At 49.8% G+C, this 17,444-nt stretch overlaps 1 protein-coding gene and 1 pseudogene across 2 annotated transcripts in view; one reads left to right on the top strand and one right to left on the bottom strand.

Annotated features, from left to right (window-relative positions):
- LOC147119392 (uncharacterized) overlaps positions 1 to 17,444 on the top strand; it is a 41,038-nt gene that overhangs the window by 1,967 nt on the left and 21,627 nt on the right. Inside the window, exon 3 of one of the 2 annotated variants that reach the window (XM_085985009.1) lies at positions 1,248 to 1,250. The exons of the other annotated variant lie outside the window; for it this stretch is intronic. Within the exon in view, the coding sequence (XP_085841135.1) occupies positions 1,248 to 1,250 (3 nt within the window). The remainder of the gene's footprint in view (positions 1 to 1,247; positions 1,251 to 17,444) is intronic. 2 annotated transcript variants of the gene reach the window in all.
- Positions 1 to 17,444, bottom strand: part of LOC147119393 (uncharacterized) — a 42,870-nt pseudogene that overhangs the window by 24,107 nt on the left and 1,319 nt on the right.

The raw sequence follows: 17,444 nt of genomic DNA, 5'->3' as shown, positions 1-17,444 counted from the left end.
GCTTTGGCGAGTTGCTGCAGTGCATCTTGTAGATGGTGCACACTGCAGCCACAGTGCGCCGGTGGTAGAGGGAGTGAATGTTGAAGGTGGTGGATGGAGTGCCAATCAAGCGGGCTGCTTTATCCTGAATAGTGCCGAGCTTCTTGAGTGTTGTTGGAGCTGCACTCATCCAGGCAAGTGGAGAGTATTCCATCACACTCCTGACTTGTGCCTTGTAGATGGTGGAAAGGCTTTGGGGAGTCAGGAGGCGAGACACTCGCCGCAGAATTCTCAGCCTCTGGCCTGCTCTTGTAGCCACAGTATTTATATGGCTGGTCCAGTTCAGTTTCTGATCAATGGTAACCCCCAGGATGTTGATAGTGGGGGATTCAGCGATGGTAATGCCATTGAATGTCAAGGGGAGATGGTCATTGCCTGGCACTTGTGTGGTGCGAATGTTACTTGCCACTTGTCAGCCCAAGTCTGAATGTTGTCCAGGTCTTGCTGCATATGGACACGGACTGCGTCAGTATCTGCCGAGTCTCGAATGGTGCTGAACAGTGTGCAATCATCAGTGAACATCCCCACTTCTGACCTTATGATGGAGGGAAGGTCATTGATGAAACAGCTGAAGATGGTTGGGCCTAGGACACTGCCCTGAGGAACTCCTGCAGTGATGTCATGTGATTGAGATGAATGACCTCCAACAACCACAGCCAACTTCCTTTGTGCTAGGTATGATTCCAACCAATGGAGAGTTTCCCCCTTGATTCCCATTGACTTCAGTTTTGCTAGGGCTCCTTGATGCCACATTCGATCAAATGCTGCCTTGATGTCAATCTGGACCCCGAGATCCCTTTGCTCCTCTACCCCATTTAAACTCTTATTTTCCAAGTAGTGTGTGGCCTCCTTATTCTTCCTACCAAAACACACCACCTCACACTGATCTATACAGAAATTTATTTGGCAATTAACCGCCCATTCTGCAAATTTATTAATGTCTTCTTGCATTTTGTCGCAGTCTTCCTCAGTATTAACTCTACCTCCCAATTTGGTGTCATCGACAAATTTTGAAATTGTACTTCCGATTCCCAAATCGTTTCTGTAAATGGTGAATAACAGTGGTCCCAGCACCAATCCCTGTGGAACACCACTTCCCACCTTTTGTCAGTCTGAGTAACTACTCTTAACTGCTACTCTCTTTCCTGTTTTGTAACCAGCTTGCTATCCATAACAGTCTGTAAGATCTGCAAGATGACCAAGGTCAGGCCGTGTGGAGTGAAGGGCCAGGCAGCAGAATGGATCGAAAGATGGCCACAAAACCAAACAATTGACAAAAAGGGAGAAAATAGAATGAGAGTAAATTAGCAAGAAATATAAAAACAGTCTGTAAGAGCTTCTAGTATGTAAAAAGGACGAGAGTAGCAAAAGCAAGTGTTGGTCCATTAGAGGCTGAGACAGGAGCAATTAAATTGGGGAAGAAGGAAATGGCAGAGACTTTAATTAAATATTTTTTATCTGTCTTCACTGTAGAAGACACAAAGTATTGCAAAAATAGCGAGGAACTTAAAGTAATTAATATCAGTAGAGAAAAAGTACTTGAGAAACTAATGGGACAAAAAGCCGACAAATCCCCTGGACCCGACCCGATGGCCTACATCCTAGGGTTCTAAAAGAGGAGGCCACGGAGATAGTGGGTTCATTGGTTGTGATCTTCCAAAACATTTCAAAATCCCTAGATTCAGGAATGGTCCCAGCAGATTGGAAGGTAGTAAATGTGACCCCGCTATTCAAGGAAGGAGAGAGACTACAGACCAATTAGCCTGACATCAGTTGTCAGGAAAATGCTGGAATCCATTATTAAGGAAGTGGTAACAGGGCAATTAGAAAATCATAATATGATTAGGCAGAGTCAACATGGTTTTATGAAAGGGAAATCGTGTTTGACAAATTTATCAGTTTTTGGAGGATGTAACTAGCAGGGTAGATAGAGGGGAACCAGTGGATGTAGTATATTTGGATTTCTGCAAGGCATTTGATAAGGTGCTACATAAGAGGTTGTTAAGCAAGATAAGGACACATGGGGTGGGAGGCAATGTATTGGCATGGATAGAGGATTGGTTAACAGACAGAAAAGAGTGTAGGAATAAATGGGTCATTTTCAGATTGGCAGGCTGTAACTAGTGGGGTGCCACAAGGATCAGTGCCTCAGCTATTTACAATCTATATTAATGATCTAGCTGAATTGACCAAGTGCAATGTGTCCAAGTTTGCTGATGATACAAAGCTAGGTGGGACAGTAAGCTGTGAGGAGAACACAGTCTGCAAAGGGCTATGGACAGGTTAAATGAGTGGGCAAAAAGATGGCAGATTGAGTATAATGTGGGGAAATGTGAGGTTATTTGGTAGGATGAACAGAAAAATAGAATATTTTTTTTAAATGGTGGTAAACTATTGTAATCAACCACCACCTAGGCCGAAGGGTGCGTTGATGCAGGGGGGGTGGAGGACACAAGCAGTCACAAGATTGGTAAATGAAAAGCAGCAGTTAGCTGTGTTTTATTTCAGAAAACAGGGAAAAAGGTTCATGTCTGGCAAAATCCACCAACATATGACGTTCAAAAGGAAAAGTGAAGAACAAAACCATCACCTGCCCCGGGTGGTTAGGAAGGCAGTCCTTAAATCAATTTCCTCCAAAAACAATAAGCCAGGGTTACTTTACCACTGGATCTTTCTGAGCCGGTCCAGGGATCATATCAGGCTCTCAGAACTAACCAATATTCCACCCGGGTTCAATCATAGACCTCTCTGTGGCAGCTGCAAGCTGGTTTTCAACAGCAGTCTTGGCTTTGTCCTCAGGTACTGGCCCTGAAGGGATGCACTAGTTTGCCTTTTAAACTGCTGAGCTAATGGGTAGATTTGCCTCAGGTGTGTGGGGCCCTAACCTGAATTGGAGAGAGGGGGACTTTGTCTCCATCTGGTGGCCACATACCATCCATCCACCACAAACCACCCCCCCTTAGCTCCGACCTCCGGGAAGGGGCGCAGGCAGACCAAAGGGCCTCACATCTGGAGAGGGCATCAGCATTCCCATGGCAGGTACCAGACCACTGTCTGTCTTTAATCCTTCTTTTACTTTGACGCCTGTATCTGGAATATTTCGAGACCTGGTAACCATCGAATCTTCTATTCTTTGTCACAGCAGAATGTCTCATTTGTTCCCTGAAGGCTGAAGGGAATGACTGATTCCCATGAAACTTTCCAAAGGCAGCAGACTCCCCTTTTCTGAGAACTGGACTCCAGTTAGGACCAGCTGCCTGCCCATTTGAGACACTTTAGCACAATCTAGTAACTTAAACACTAGTATTGAGCCAGGGAGTGAACTTCCCAAATTGAACTTTGTCAACCTTTTGTACAATTTGTTAAAAGTCCATGATAGTGTAACAGTCCGATTTCCAAAAGCTATCATATTCTGTCCAGGCCTCAGGCATTTAACAGGTCATCTTTCTTGTAGATTTTAATCCAGAAATTTTATTAGAGTCAAAACCTTTATCATTATCCAACAGAGTTGCATCAATCTCAGAAAACACCTTACTTCTGATTTCACTTCATTCAGGAAGCGACATCGCCAAGGTGTTTTCTCTTTGGTAGTGTGGTAACCCGTGTCCGTATATCAACCTCATTCTTCCACTGGTCATACGGTTCAAACTCCAAGAACATTGGAGGGTAATCGTATCTCAATGATTTACACTTGCTTTCTGCCATTTTCCATAATGGCCACTAGGCTTTCAAGTTTTATGTCCCAAACAAAAAAAAAATCATAGTTTCCAACCTCCACCTTTAGGCAACCATTCTCTGCTACCATGTTGTATCTGCACTTCTGCATCAAGTGTCAGGGGAGACACTATTGAAGCAAAATTAGGAATAAATCTCCAGGAATAACCAGTCAGTCCCAGAAATGCTCGCTCTTGCTTCTTGTTTCCAGGCCTGGGCCAATTTCAGATAGCCTCCAATTTCCTCAGTTGTGGTTTAACATTACCTCTGCCAATTGTAAACCTGAGGTATTCAGTTTCTGACCACCCCACATTTCTTCAGGTTAGCAGTCAACCCAGCTTCCCTTAGGGACTGAAGTACTGCTTGTACTTGGAGCAGGTGAGTGGACCAATCCTCACCATGAATCACCACATCACTGACTATTAATTTGTGGGATGCCTCCTTCAACTCCACTGCCCCTCTGACTTTGGTATCTGCAAACCTGACCAACCCACATTTAGTTTCTGAATCCAAGTCAGTAATGTAAATGAGAAATGTCAGTGGTCCCACAATGAACCCTGGGGCTTGACATCACCCCACTAGCACTACCAGACTGTCTTCACCAAGCTCTGTCTTCACCAAAGGGTTTTCAACAATGTGTGCTTTGTCCTCCCAGCCACCAGAGGGCTAAAGCCAGCATTCTCCACCAAATGTAATCAACCACCACCTAGACCAAAGGGTGCATTGATGTGGGGGGGTGGAGGACACAAGCACAGTCACAAGATTGGTAAATGAAAAACAGCAGTTAGCTGTGTTTTATTTTTAGAAAACGGGGAAAAAAGGTTCACATCTGGCAAAATCCACCAACATATGACATTCAAAAGGAAAAGTGAAGAACAAAACCATCACCTGCCCCGGGTGGTTAGGAAGGCAGTCCTTAAATCAATTTCCTCCAAAAACAATAAGCCAGGGTTACTTTACCACTGGATCTTTCTCAGCCGGTCCAGGGATCATATCAAGCTCTCAGAACTAACCAATATTCCACCCGGGTTCAATCATAGACCTCTCTGTGGCAGCTGCAAGCTGGTTTTCAACAGCAGTCTTGGCTTTCTCCTCAGGTACTGGCCTTGAAGGGATGCACTAGTTTGCCTTTTAAACTGCTGAGCTAATGGGTAGATTTGCCTCAGGTGTGTTGGAGATGGGTGTGGCCTTCACCTGAATTGGAGTGAGAGGGGGACTTTGTCTCCATCTGGTGGCCACATACCGTCCATCCACCACAAACCGCCCCCATAGCTCACACTATTAAATGTTGGTGTCCAGAGAGATTTAGGTGTCCTCATACAAGAAACACGGAAAGCTAGCATGCAGGTACAGCAAGCAATAAGGAAGGCAAATGGCATGTTGGCCTTCATAGCAAGGGGGTTGGAGTATAAAAGTAAGGAAGTCTTGCTACGATTGTACAGGGCCTTGGTGAGACCACACCTGGGGTATTGTGCACAGTTCTGGTCTCCTTATCTAAGGAAGGACATACGTGCCTTAGAGGTGGTGCAACAAAGGTTCACTAGATTAATCCCTGGGATGAGAGTGTGAAGGAATAAGCAATATACCTATTCAGAAAAATACACCATCCTATGGAAGAATTCTGACTTTATTGAAACATGACATACTGGGCTTGAAAATCTAAAAGCCTTAACAATGGAAAAGCTTTAAACAGCATACAAGCTATTGAGATAAAATAAGTTGTTGACACTGAATCAATCACCTTATTGAAGCAGAAGGTTAAAGGTTCCTGAAAGTCTGAAGTTTTGGAAAGAACACAATGGTACACCCAGTTAAAGTGTCTTAAACCAACACTTCGTAAAGAATCACATAAATTAAAGAAACATATGCCTTCGTAAAAATGACATCAAATGAAACACGGAGACACGAGTCTGTGTTACAACCAGTTGAGGTAACTAAGAAGACAATGGTGCACCCGGTTGAGGTGTTTTTAATTTACATGTTGTAAAAAGATACAAACAGAAGACCTTGGTAAGAATGACATCAAACAGATGCACCAGCCATCACATTGTTTTTGTGTTAAGCTTGAGACACCTACACAGGAGATATAATTCTTAATGCTACAAGCTGGTCTAACTAAAAATATCGGGTCAACAGAAAAATGACTAGAGATAATTAGCTTACATCAGCAGAAAACTTCAAAGGAAATACCACTGAGAAAGAGTATAAAAATTGAACTTTCAAATGGGAAGACAGATTCGCTTGAAGGGGCAAAGCGATTCTCGGCTTCAGAGGCAAGCTCTGTAAGTACAACTCTGAGTCTCGGGGATCAAGGTATCAAATGTATTTGATTTTGGTGGATATCCTGGAATAAACTAAGAACTGTAAAAATGTAGAGAAGTTAAGATTTGAGAATAAGGATCTCTGATAAGATTGTAAAAGTTTTTTGTATTTGGAACTGTTAATGTCGCGATTGAAACACCTACTGTAATTACATGTCGGTTCTTTAATAAATCTATATATTTTTAGAATTGTTTCACATAGTACTTCTGTATCAAACTCGCGAACTCAATCTCTGTACGCTCTTTGGTGAGGAGTTGCAGAATTCTGAGGGAGTTTTCCGGACCCTCATAATATCCAGAACGTTACAGTCTAGCTAAACTTATTAAAAGTGCTATCTGGAGGATGGTAACATCTTCAGGTTGTTTCTTTCCTTTAGGGAGAGATAGTCTGGCCCTTTAGACCTAATTAAGCATCTTTAGGATTTGGCTACCTCTAACTTTAGTTGAAAGTGAACGTCTGGGGAATACGCCTGATCCGGGGTAGCTCTAAAGGGGTTAGGACTAGTAATAATCCCTTCAAGAGGGCTGTCCTATGATGAGAGATTGAGTAGATTGGGCCTATACTCTCGAGTTTAGAAGAATGAGAGGTGATCTAATTGAAACATACAAGATTCTGAAGGAGATTGACAGGGTAGATGCTGAGAGGTTGTTTCCCCTGGCTGGAGAGTCTAGAACTAGGGGGGCAGATTCTCAGGATAAGAGGATCGGCCTTTTAAGACGGAGATCAGGAGAAATGTCTTCACTCAGAGGGTTGTAAATCTTTGGCATTCTCTGCCCCAAAGTGCTGTGGATGCTCAGTCGTTGAGTATATTCAAGGCTGAGATGGTTCAATATTTGGACTCCAGAGGAATCAAGAGATATGGGGATAGGGCAGGAAAGTGGAGATGAGGTAGAAGATCAGCCATGATCTTAATGAATGGTGGAGCAGGCTCGAGGGGCCGTATGGCCCACTCCTGCTCCTGCTCCTGATTCTTATGTTCTTATGTAAAACAGAAATCAGAGGGTTGGAGTTAAGGGAAGTTTGTTGCCATCTTTCCATCCATTCTGCTGCCTGGCCCTTGACTCCACACGGCCTGACCTTTGAGTCCACATGGCCTGACCGTGGTCATCTTGTAGACCGTACATATTACAGACACAGTGCACCAGTGGTGGAGGGGGTGGATATCGAGTCCTGTGGCAGGGGCTCTGATGGATTTCTCCGTCCCGCGTGTTTTAAAAAAAATCTTTTTGCCAGTTTATTAAAACTATTAAAAACTTCCCAGATAAGTCACACAAAAAAATGAGACCTTGTATGTTTCCGTCAGAATGACAGGCCTGAACTCGAGTTAGAAATCACAGTTAGAAAACATTCAGCAATTAAACCAGACTGGGCGGGGCCTGAGGTGTGAGTTAGTAATGGAAAAGTGGAGGCTAATGTCCTTTGCACCAGGGCTGAGGACCCGGGCACTCAGGTTTCTGTATAATTTATTTATTAATTTTGTTTAATGCCCAATATTGCAGGGCAGTGTCTTAGGCCCAACCATCTTCAGCTACTTCATCAATAACCTTCCCTCTATCATAAGGTCAGAAGTGGGGATGTTTGCTGATGACTGCACAGTGTTCACTTCCATTCGCAACTCCTCAGATAATGAAGCAGTCCATGCCCACATGCAGCACGACCTGGATGACATTCAGGCTTGGCCTGCTAAGTGGTAAGTAACATTCGCACCACACAAGTTTCCAGGCAATGACTATCTCCAACAAGAGAGAGCCTAACCACTGCCCCTTGTCATTCAACGGCATTACCATTGCCGAATCCCCCACCATCAACATCCTGGGGGGTCATTATTAACCAGAAACTTAACTGGACCAGCCACATAAATACTGTGGCTAAAGGAGCAGGTCAGAGGCTGGGTATTCTGCGGCAAGTGTCTCACCTCCTGACTCCCCAAAGCCTTTCCACCATCGACAAGGCACAAGTCAGGAGTGTGATGGAATACTTTCCACTTGCTGGATGAGTGCAGCTCCAATAACACTCAAGAAACGACACCATCCAGGACAAAGCAGACCGCTTGATTGGCACCCCATCCACCACCTTAAACATTCACTCCCTCCAGCACCGGCATACCGTGGCTGCAGTGTATACCATCTACAAAATGCACTGCAGCAACTCGCCAAGGCTTCTTAAAACATTCACTCCCTCCAGCACCGGCGTACCGTGGCTGCAGTGTATACCATCTACAACATGCACTGCAGCAACTCGCCAAGGCTTCTTCGGCAGCACCTCCAAAATTCACAACCTCTACCACCTAGAAGGACAAAGGTAGGAGGCGCATGGGAACACCATCACCTCCAGCTTCCCCTCCAAGTCACACATCATCCTGAGTTGGAAATATATCGTCGATCCTTCATCGTCGCTGGGTCAAAATCCTGGAACTCCCTAACTGCACTGAGGGAGTACCTTCACCACACGGACTGCAGCGGTTCAAGGGCAATTAGGGACGGGTAATAAATGCTGGCCTTGCCAGTGATGCCCACATCCCAGGAATGAATCTAAACGAAAATCTCAATCGGCCTGGTGGGTCATCTTGCCGTCTGACAGAGATGGGGTTCCCCAATGGAGGGCTCTCTAAGCGGGGGTCCTTCCCTGCACCATTGGGGTTCTGGGGTGGAGACTGTTGCAGGGAGCTGTCGTGCGCAACAGTTTTTAAGCTCCTTTCCGGACTCCAAGGCCAGATGTGATGTTTGCAACCTAGAGGAGTCCATGGGCCGTGTATATATTCAGTGTGAGAGGTTGCAGCCCCTGTATAATTACCTGAAGGGGCTGCTCCTCAACTCTTGGTTACACTTTAGCCCCACGCTCCTAATCTTTGGCCGCCTGGTGCGGAGGGGGTGGGTAAGTCGGAGGATCTTCTCCTGGACCTGCTCTTGGGCCTGGCAAAAACAGCAATCTGTAGGACCAGGATCAATGGGGCCGATGGTGGCCGGGTTCGCTCTGACTGCCTACCTCAGCCTTGTCCCTGCCCGGGTGGCCCTGGAGAGGGAGCAGGTGGTGTCCACCGGTGTGCTTGAGTATTTCCTCGACCGGTGGGCACCTCAGGTTAAAGAGGCGATAATCGAGCCTCACAATCACATTATGATTGAATTATTATTTGTGAGTGTCGCTGTATTGTACAGTTATTATTCATAGAATAGACTCATAGAAACTTACAGCACAAAAGGAGGCCATTCGGCCCGTCGTGCCTGTGCCGGCTCTTTGAAAGAGTCGTCGTGTTTAGTCCAACATCCTCACTTTTTGTCCGTAACCCTGTCAGTTACTCAAGTTCCCGTCCAACTCTGCTTTACAATTATTAACGGAATCAGCTTCCACCATCTTTTCAGGTCGAGCGTTCCCGATCCCCACAACTCTCTGAGTGGAAACATCTCTCCTCATCTCCCCTCTAGATCTATTGACAATATTTTTGAATCTTTGACCTCTACTTATTGACCCACTCACCAGAGCGAATGTTTCTTTCCCTATTTATTCTGTCAAAATCTCTCACCATCTTGAAAACCTCTATTAAGTCACCTCTGAACCTTCTCTGTTCCAAGGAGGACAGTCCGAACTTTTCCAACCTCTCCTCATAACTGAAGTCCCTCATCCCGGGTAACATCCTGGCAAACCTCCTCTGGGCCCTTTCTAAGGCCTTTACACCTTTCCTCAAGTGTGGGGCCCAGGATTGTCCACAACACTCCAGCTGAGGCCTAACCTGTGATTTATGAAGTTCCAGCATCATCTCTTTGTTTTTACATTCTATTCCTCTGTTTATAAACACAAGTAACCGGTTATTGTTTGTTTAATATCGGTGGGGCACTGGGGCACTTGCCTTAATGGGTTTTGCTCCCATCTGGTGTCACTGGGGTAACTTAGAGTCACCCCTACAGGTGGTGAAAAATGGCCCAATCTCAATAGGACGACAAAAAAATTAATTTTCTCTTCCCCAATTCAGGGTTTTTATTCTTTACCCAGAATTTGTGACGCGGCAGAATGGGCCCCATCAATGACAACCCGATCCTATTGCACCGGCTCATCACTGGACTGTGCTCTGAGCATGTGCAGTGTGAGTGGTGGAGACGGACTGAGGCGTGTGTCCTCCTTGGAGAGGAACCAGGTAAAGAGGGCGAGTGTCCTCATTGGAGGGGAACCAGGTAAAGAGGGCGAGTGTCCTCATTGCAAGGGAACCAGGTAAAGAGGGCGAGTGTCCTCCTTGGAGGGGAACCAGGTAAAGAGGGCGAGTGTCCTCCTTGGAGAGGAACCAGGTAAAGAGGGCAAGTGTCCTCCTTGGAGAGCAACCAGACAAAGAGGGCGAGTGTCCTCCTGGGAGGGGAACCAGGCAAAGAGGGCGAGTGTCCTGGGAAAGGAACCAGGTAAAGAGCGCGAGTGTCCTCCTTGGAGGGCAACCACGTAAAGAGGGCGAGTGTCCTCCTTGGAGGGGAACCAGGTAAAGAGGGCGAGTGTCCTCCTTGGAGGGGAACCAGGCAAAGAGGGCGAGTGTCCTCCTTGGAGGGGAACCAGGCAAAGAGGGCGAGTGTCCTCCTTGGAGAGGAACCAGGCAAAGAGGGCGATGTTCTTCATGGAGGGGAACCAGGTAAAGAGGGCGAGTGTCCTCCTTGGAGGGGAACCAGGCAAAGAGGGCGAGTGTCCTCCTTGGAGGGGAACAAGGTAAAGAGGGCGAGTGTCCTCCTTGGAGGGGAACCAGGTAAAGAGGGCGAGTGTCCTCCTTGGAGGGGAACCAGGCAAAGAGGGCGAGTGTCCTACTTGGAGAGGGACCAGGTAAAGAGGGCGAGTGTCCTCCTTGGAGGGGAACCAGGTAAAGAGGGCGAGTGTCCTCCTTGGAGGGGAACCAGGTAAAGAGGGCGAGTGTCCTCCTTGGAGGGGAACCAGGTAAAGAGGGCGAGTGTCCTCCTTGGAGAGGAACCAGGTAAAGAGGGCAAGTGTCCTCCTTGGACGGGAACCAGGCAAAGAGGGCGAGTGTCCTCCTTGGAGAGGAAGCCAGGTAAAGAGGGCGAGTGTCCTCCTTGGAGGGGAACCAGGCAAAGATGGCGAGTGTCCTACTGGGCGAGGAACCAGGTAAAGAGGGCGAGTGTCCTCCTTGGAGAGGAAACCAGGTAAAGAGGGCGAGTGTCCTCCTTGGAGGGGAACCAGGCAAAGAGGGCGAGTGTTCTCCTCGGAGAGGAACCAGGTAAAGAGGGCGAGTGTCCTCCTTGGAGGGGAACCAGTAAAGAGGGCGAGTGTCCTCCTTGGCGGGGAACCAGGTAAAGAGGGCGAGTATCCTCCTTGGAGGGGAACCAGGTAAAGAGGGCGAGTGTCCTCCTTGGAGGGGAACCAGGTAAAGAGGGCGAGTGTCCTCCTTGGAGGGGAACCAGGTAAAGAGGGCGAGTGTCCTCCTTGGAGAGGAACCAGGTAAAGAGGGCAAGTGTCCTCCTTGGAGAGGAACCAGACAAAGAGGGCGAGTGTCCTCCTGGGAGGGGAACCAGGCAAAGAGGGCGAGTGTCCTCCTTGGAAAGGAACCAGGTAAAGAGGGCGAGTGTCCACCTTGGAGGGGAACCAGGTAAAGAGGGCGAGTGTCCTCCTTGGAGGGGAACCAGGTAAAGAGGGCGAGTGTCCTCTTTGGAGGGGAACCAGGTAAAGAGGGTGAGTGTCCTCCTTGGAGGGGAACCAGGCAAAGAGGGCGAGTGTCCTCCTTGGACGGGAACCAGGCAAAGAGGGCGAGTGTCCTCCTTGGAGAGGAAGCCAGGTAAAGAGGGCGAGTGTCCTCCTTGGAGGGGAACCAGGTAAAGAGGGTGAGTGTCCTCCTTGGAGGGGAACCAGGTAAAGAGGGCGAGTGTCCTCCTTGGAGAGGAAACCAGGTAAAGACGGCGAGTGTCCTCCTTGGAGGGAACCAGGCAAAGAGGGCGAGTGTTCTCCTTGGAGAGGAACCAGGTAAAGAGGGCGAGTGTCCTCCTTGGAGGGGAACCAGTAAAGAGGGCGAGTGTCCTCCTTGGAGGGGAACCAGGTAAAGAGGGCGAGTATCCTCCTTGGAGGGGAACCAGGTAAAGAGGGCGAGTGTCCTCCTTGGAGGGGAACCAGGTAAAGAGGGCGAGTGTCCTCCTTGGAGGGGAACCAGGTAAAGAGGGCGAGTGTCCTCCTTGGAGAGGAACCAGGTAAAGAGGGCAAGTGTCCTCCTTGGAGAGGAACCAGACAAAGAGGGCGAGTGTCCTCCTTGGAGGGGAACCAGGTAAAGAGGGCGAGTGTCCTCCTTGGAGGGGAACCAGGTAAAGAGGGCGAGTGTCCTCCTTGGAGGGGAACCAGGTAAAGAGGGTGAGTGTCCTCCTGGGAGGGGAACCAGGCAAAGAGGGCGAGTGTCCTCCTTGGAGGGGAACCAGGCAAAGAGGGTGAGTGTCCTCCTTGGAGAGGAACCAGGCAAAGAGGGCGATGTCCTTCATGGAGGGGAACCAGGTAAAGAGGGCGAGTGTCCTCCTTGGAGGGGAACCAGGCAAAGAGGGCGAGTGTCCTCCTTGGAGGGGAACCAGGTAAAGAGGGCGAGTGTCCTCCTTGGAGGGGAACCAGGCAAAGAGGGCGAGTGTCCTACTTGGAGAGGGACCAGGTAAAGAGGGCGAGTGTCCTCCTTGGAGGGGAACCAGGTAAAGAGGGCGAGTGTCCTCCTTGGAGGGGAACCAGGTAAAGAGGGCGAGTGTCCTCCTTGGAGGGGAACCAGGTAAAAAGGGCGAGTGTCCTCCTTGGAGAGGAACCAGGTAAAGAGGGCAAGTGTCCTCCTTGGAGAGGAACCAGACAAAGAGGGCGAGTGTCCTCCTGGGAGGGGAACCAGGCAAAGAGGGCGAGTGTCCTCCTTGGAAAGGAACCAGGTAAAGAGGGCGAGTGTCCACCTTGGAGGGGAACCAGGTAAAGAGGGCGAGTGTCCTCCTTGGAGGGGAACCAGGTAAAGAGGGCGAGTGTCCTCTTTGGAGGGGAACCAGGTAAAGAGGGTGAGTGTCCTCCTTGGAGGGGAACCAGGCAAAGAGGGCGAGTGTCCTCCTTGGACGGGAACCAGGCAAAGAGGGCGAGTGTCCTCCTTGGAGAGGAAGCCAGGTAAAGAGGGCGAGTGTCCTCCTTGGAGGGGAACCAGGCAAAGATGGCGAGTGTCCTCCTTGGCGAGGAACCAGGTAAAGAGGGCGATTGTCCTCCTTGGAGAGGAAACCAGGTAAAGAGGGCGAGTGTCCTCCTTGGAGGGGAACCAGGCAAAGAGGGCGAGTGTTCTCCTCGGAGAGGAACCAGGTAAAGAGGGCGAGTGTCCTCCTTGGAGGGGAACCAGTAAAGAGGGCGAGTGTCCTCCTTGGCGGGGAACCAGGTAAAGAGGGCGAGTATCCTCCTTGGAGGGGAACCAGGTAAAGAGGGCGAGTGTCCTCCTTGGAGGGGAACCAGGTAAAGAGGGCGAGTGTCCTCCTTGGAGGGGAACCAGGTAAAGAGGGCGAGTGTCCTCCTTGGAGAGGAACCAGGTAAAGAGGGCAAGTGTCCTCCTTGGAGAGGAACCAGACAAAGAGGGCGAGTGTCCTCCTGGGAGGGGAACCAGGCAAAGAGGGCGAGTGTCCTCCTTGGAAAGGAACCAGGTAAAGAGGGCGAGTGTCCACCTTGGAGGGGAACCAGGTAAAGAGGGCGAGTGTCCTCCTTGGAGGGGAACCAGGTAAAGAGGGCGTGTGTCCTCTTTGGAGGGGAACCAGGTAAAGAGGGTGAGTGTCCTCCTTGGAGGGGAACCAGGCAAAGAGGGCGAGTGTCCTCCTTGGACGGGAACCAGGCAAAGAGGGCGAGTGTCCTCCTTGGAGAGGAAGCCAGGTAAAGAGGGCGAGTGTCCTCCTTGGAGGGGAACCAGGTAAAGAGGGTGAGTGTCCTCCTTGGAGGGGAACCAGGTAAAGAGAGCGAGTGTCCTCCTTGGAGAGGAAACCAGGTAAAGACGGCGAGTGTCCTCCTTGGAGGGAACCAGGCAAAGAGGGCGAGTGTTCTCCTTGGAGAGGAACCAGGTAAAGAGGGCGAGTGTCCTCCTTGGAGGGGAACCAGTAAAGAGGGCGAGTGTCCTCCTTGGAGGGGAACCAGGTAAAGAGGGCGAGTATCCTCCTTGGAGGGGAACCAGGTAAAGAGGGCGAGTGTCCTCCTTGGAGGGGAACCAGGTAAAGAGGGCGAGTGTCCTCCTTGGAGGGGAACCAGGTAAAGAGGGCGAGTGTCCTCCTTGGAGAGGAACCAGGTAAAGAGGGCAAGTGTCCTCCTTGGAGAGGAACCAGACAAAGAGGGCGAGTGTCCTCCTGGGAGGGGAACCAGGCAAAGAGGGCGAGTGTCCTCCTTGGAAAGGAACCAGGTAAAGAGGGCGAGTGTCCTCCTTGGAGGGGAACCAGGTAAAGAGGGCGAGTGTCCTCCTTGGAGGGGAACCAGGTAAAGAGGGCGAGTGTCCTCCTTGGAGGGGAACCAGGTAAAGAGGGTGAGTGTCCTCCTGGGAGGGGAACCAGGCAAAGAGGGCGAGTGTCCTCCTTGGAGGGGAACCAGGCAAAGAGGGTGAGTGTCCTCCTTGGAGAGGAACCAGGCAAAGAGGGCGATGTCCTTCATGGAGGGGAACCAGGTAAAGAGGGCGAGTGTCCTCCTTGGAGGGGAACCAGGCAAAGAGGGCGAGTGTCCTCCTTGGAGGGGAACCAGGCAAAGAGGGCGAGTGTCCTCCTTGGAGAGGAACCAGGTAAAGAGGGCGCGTGTCCTCCTTGGAGGGGAACCAGGTAAAGAGGGTGAGTGTCCTCCTTGGACGGGAACCAGGCAAAGAGGGCGAGTGTCCTCCTTGGAGAGGAAGCCAGGTAAAGAGGGCGAGTGTCCTCCTTGGAGGGGAACCAGGTAAAGAGGGTGAGTGTCCTCCTTGGAGGGGAAACAGGTAAAGAGGGTGAGTGTCCTCCTTGGAGGGGAACCAGGCAAAGAGGGCGAGTGTCCTCCTTGGCGAGGAACCAGGAAAAGAGGGCGAGTGTCCTCCTTGGAGAGGAAACCAGGTAAAGAGGGCGAGTGTCCTCCTTGGAGGGGAACCAGGCAAAGAGGGCGAGTGTTCTCCTTGGAGAGGAACCAGGTAAAGAGGGCGAGTGTCCTCCTTGGAGGGGAACCAGTAAAGAGGGCGAGTGTCCTCCTTGGAGGGGAACCAGGTAAAGAGTGTGAGTATCCTCCTTGGAGGGGAACCAGGTAAAGAGGGCGAGTGTCCTCCTTGGAGGGGAACCAGGTAAAGAGGGCGAGTGTCCTCCTTGGAGGGGAACCAGGCAAAGAGGGTGAGTGTCCTCCTTGGAGGGGAACCAGGTAAAGAGGGCGCGTGTCCACCTTGGAGAGGAACCAGGTAAAGAGGGTGAGTGTCCTCCTTGGAGGGGAATCAGATAATGAGGGCGAGTGTCCTCCTTGGAGGGGAAGCAGGCAAAGAGGGCGAGTGTCCTCCTTGGAGGGGAACCAGGTAAAGAGGGCGAGTGTCCTCCTTGGAGGGGAAACAGGCAAAGAGGGCGAGTGTCCTCCTTGGAGGGGAACCAGGTATAGAGGGTGAGTGTCCTCCTTGGAAGGAAACCAGGTAAAGAGGGAGAGTGTCCTCCTTCGAGGGGAAACAGGCAAAGAGGGCGAGTGTCCTCCTTGGAGGGGAACCAGGTATAGAGGGTGAGTGTCCTCCTTGGAAGGAAACCAGGTAAAGAGGGAGAGTGTCCTCCTTGGAGGGGAACCAGGCAAAGAGGGCGAGTGTCCTCCTTGGAGGGGAACCAGGTAAAGAGGGCAAGTGTCCTCCTTGGAGGAAAACCAGGTAAAGAGGGCGAGTGTCCTCCTTGGAGGGGAACAATGTAAAGAGGGCGAGTGTCCTCCTTGGAGGGGAACCAGGTAAAGAGGGCGAGTGTCCTCCTTGGAGAGGAACCAGGTAAAGAGGGCGAGTGTCCTCCTTGGAGGGGAACCAGACAAAGAGGGCGAGTGTCCTCCTTGGAGGGGAACCAGGCAAAGAGGGCGATTGTCCTCCTTGGAGGGGAACCAGGTAAAGAGGGCGAGTGTCCTTCTTGGAGGGGAACCAGGTAAAGAGGGCGAGTGTCCTCCTTGGAGGGGAACCATGTAAAGAGGGCAAGTGTCCTCCTTGGAGAGGAACCAGGTAAAGAGGGCGAGTGTCCTCCTTGGAGAGGAACCAGGTAAAGAGGGCGAGTGTCCTCCTTGAAGAGGAACCAGCTAAAGAGGGCGAGTGTCCTCCTTGGAGGGAAACCAGGTAAAGAGGGCGATTGTCCTCCTTGGAGGGGAACCAGCCAAAGGGGGCGAGTGTCCTCCTTGGAGGGGAACCAGGCAAAGAGGGCGATTGTCCTCCTTGGAGAGGAACCAGGTAAAGAGGGTGAGTGTCCTCCTTGGAGGGGAACGAGGTAAAGAGGGCGAGTGTCCTCCTTGGAGGGGAAGCAAGCAAAGAGGGCGAGTGTCCTCCTTGAAGAGGAACCAGCTAAAGAGGGCGAGTGTCCTCCTTGGAGGGAAACCAGGTAAAGAGGGCGAGTGTCCTCCTTGGAGGGAAACCTACTCTCAAAGACAGTGAAATATCTTGGAATTTAAATGTGTCCATTTCCGTTGTTTGGATATTGATGAGCAGCAATGAGCAGTTTTTTCTCTATTTTGAATATAAATACAAAAGCTCTACTCGACATGTTAAACTACTAGTTATTTAATCAGGGCTGCAGCTGCTGAAACGTTGACTGTACTGAGGTTTGTGGCCAGAGCTGGCAGACGTGTTGTTCTGAAGTCTGATGTCTCACACCTGAAGAGTCTGTTTATGTCGTGTTGTTATGACCTTTTTCTGTTGTCTGGTGTCAGAAATAGAAATCAAATGGAGATGATGCTGTTAATCAACTCTTTGACACATCATATAATATATATCTCCAATGCTGACTAGTATATCCTGTCTGATCTTAACCAACCTCACAGTCACTGACACCAATCTCCTCCTGTCTGATATAAACCAACCCCATTGGCCCAGAAAGATTAATCTCAGCTGTTACTTAGATTGGACAAGTTTCCATTCCCGTGCCGAGGGGATTGCTGTTCCCGACGGGAGGGGCAACATTTGGGAATTCTCTAGTCTCCACCAATTCCCATTCCCCTTCTTTCTGGTGGATAATGGAGGTGCCACTGTGTGTAATGTGCAAGTTAGTAAGAATTGTCAGCGAGGATTGATCAACACTTTCTAATTGGAGCTGTTAATCAGTGGAAACTTTCAGACAATAAATTGTAAATTTTGTACCAACGATTAATTTAGGATTGAAGTAAAAGTTCATAATTTTATTGTGAACTAATTTCTGATGGGAATTCCTGAATTAAGGGGAAAGATCACAGACAGCGGCTCTTAAAGGGACACTGCAGCCCCG

The sequence above is a fragment of the Somniosus microcephalus genome, chromosome 4, assembly GCF_052327205.1.
Source record: "Somniosus microcephalus isolate GS21.2 chromosome 4, FLI_Smic_1.0, whole genome shotgun sequence".
Classification (NCBI taxonomy): Eukaryota; Metazoa; Chordata; class Chondrichthyes; order Squaliformes; family Somniosidae; genus Somniosus; species Somniosus microcephalus.
This window is presented reverse-complemented; position numbering and strand designations above follow the sequence as displayed.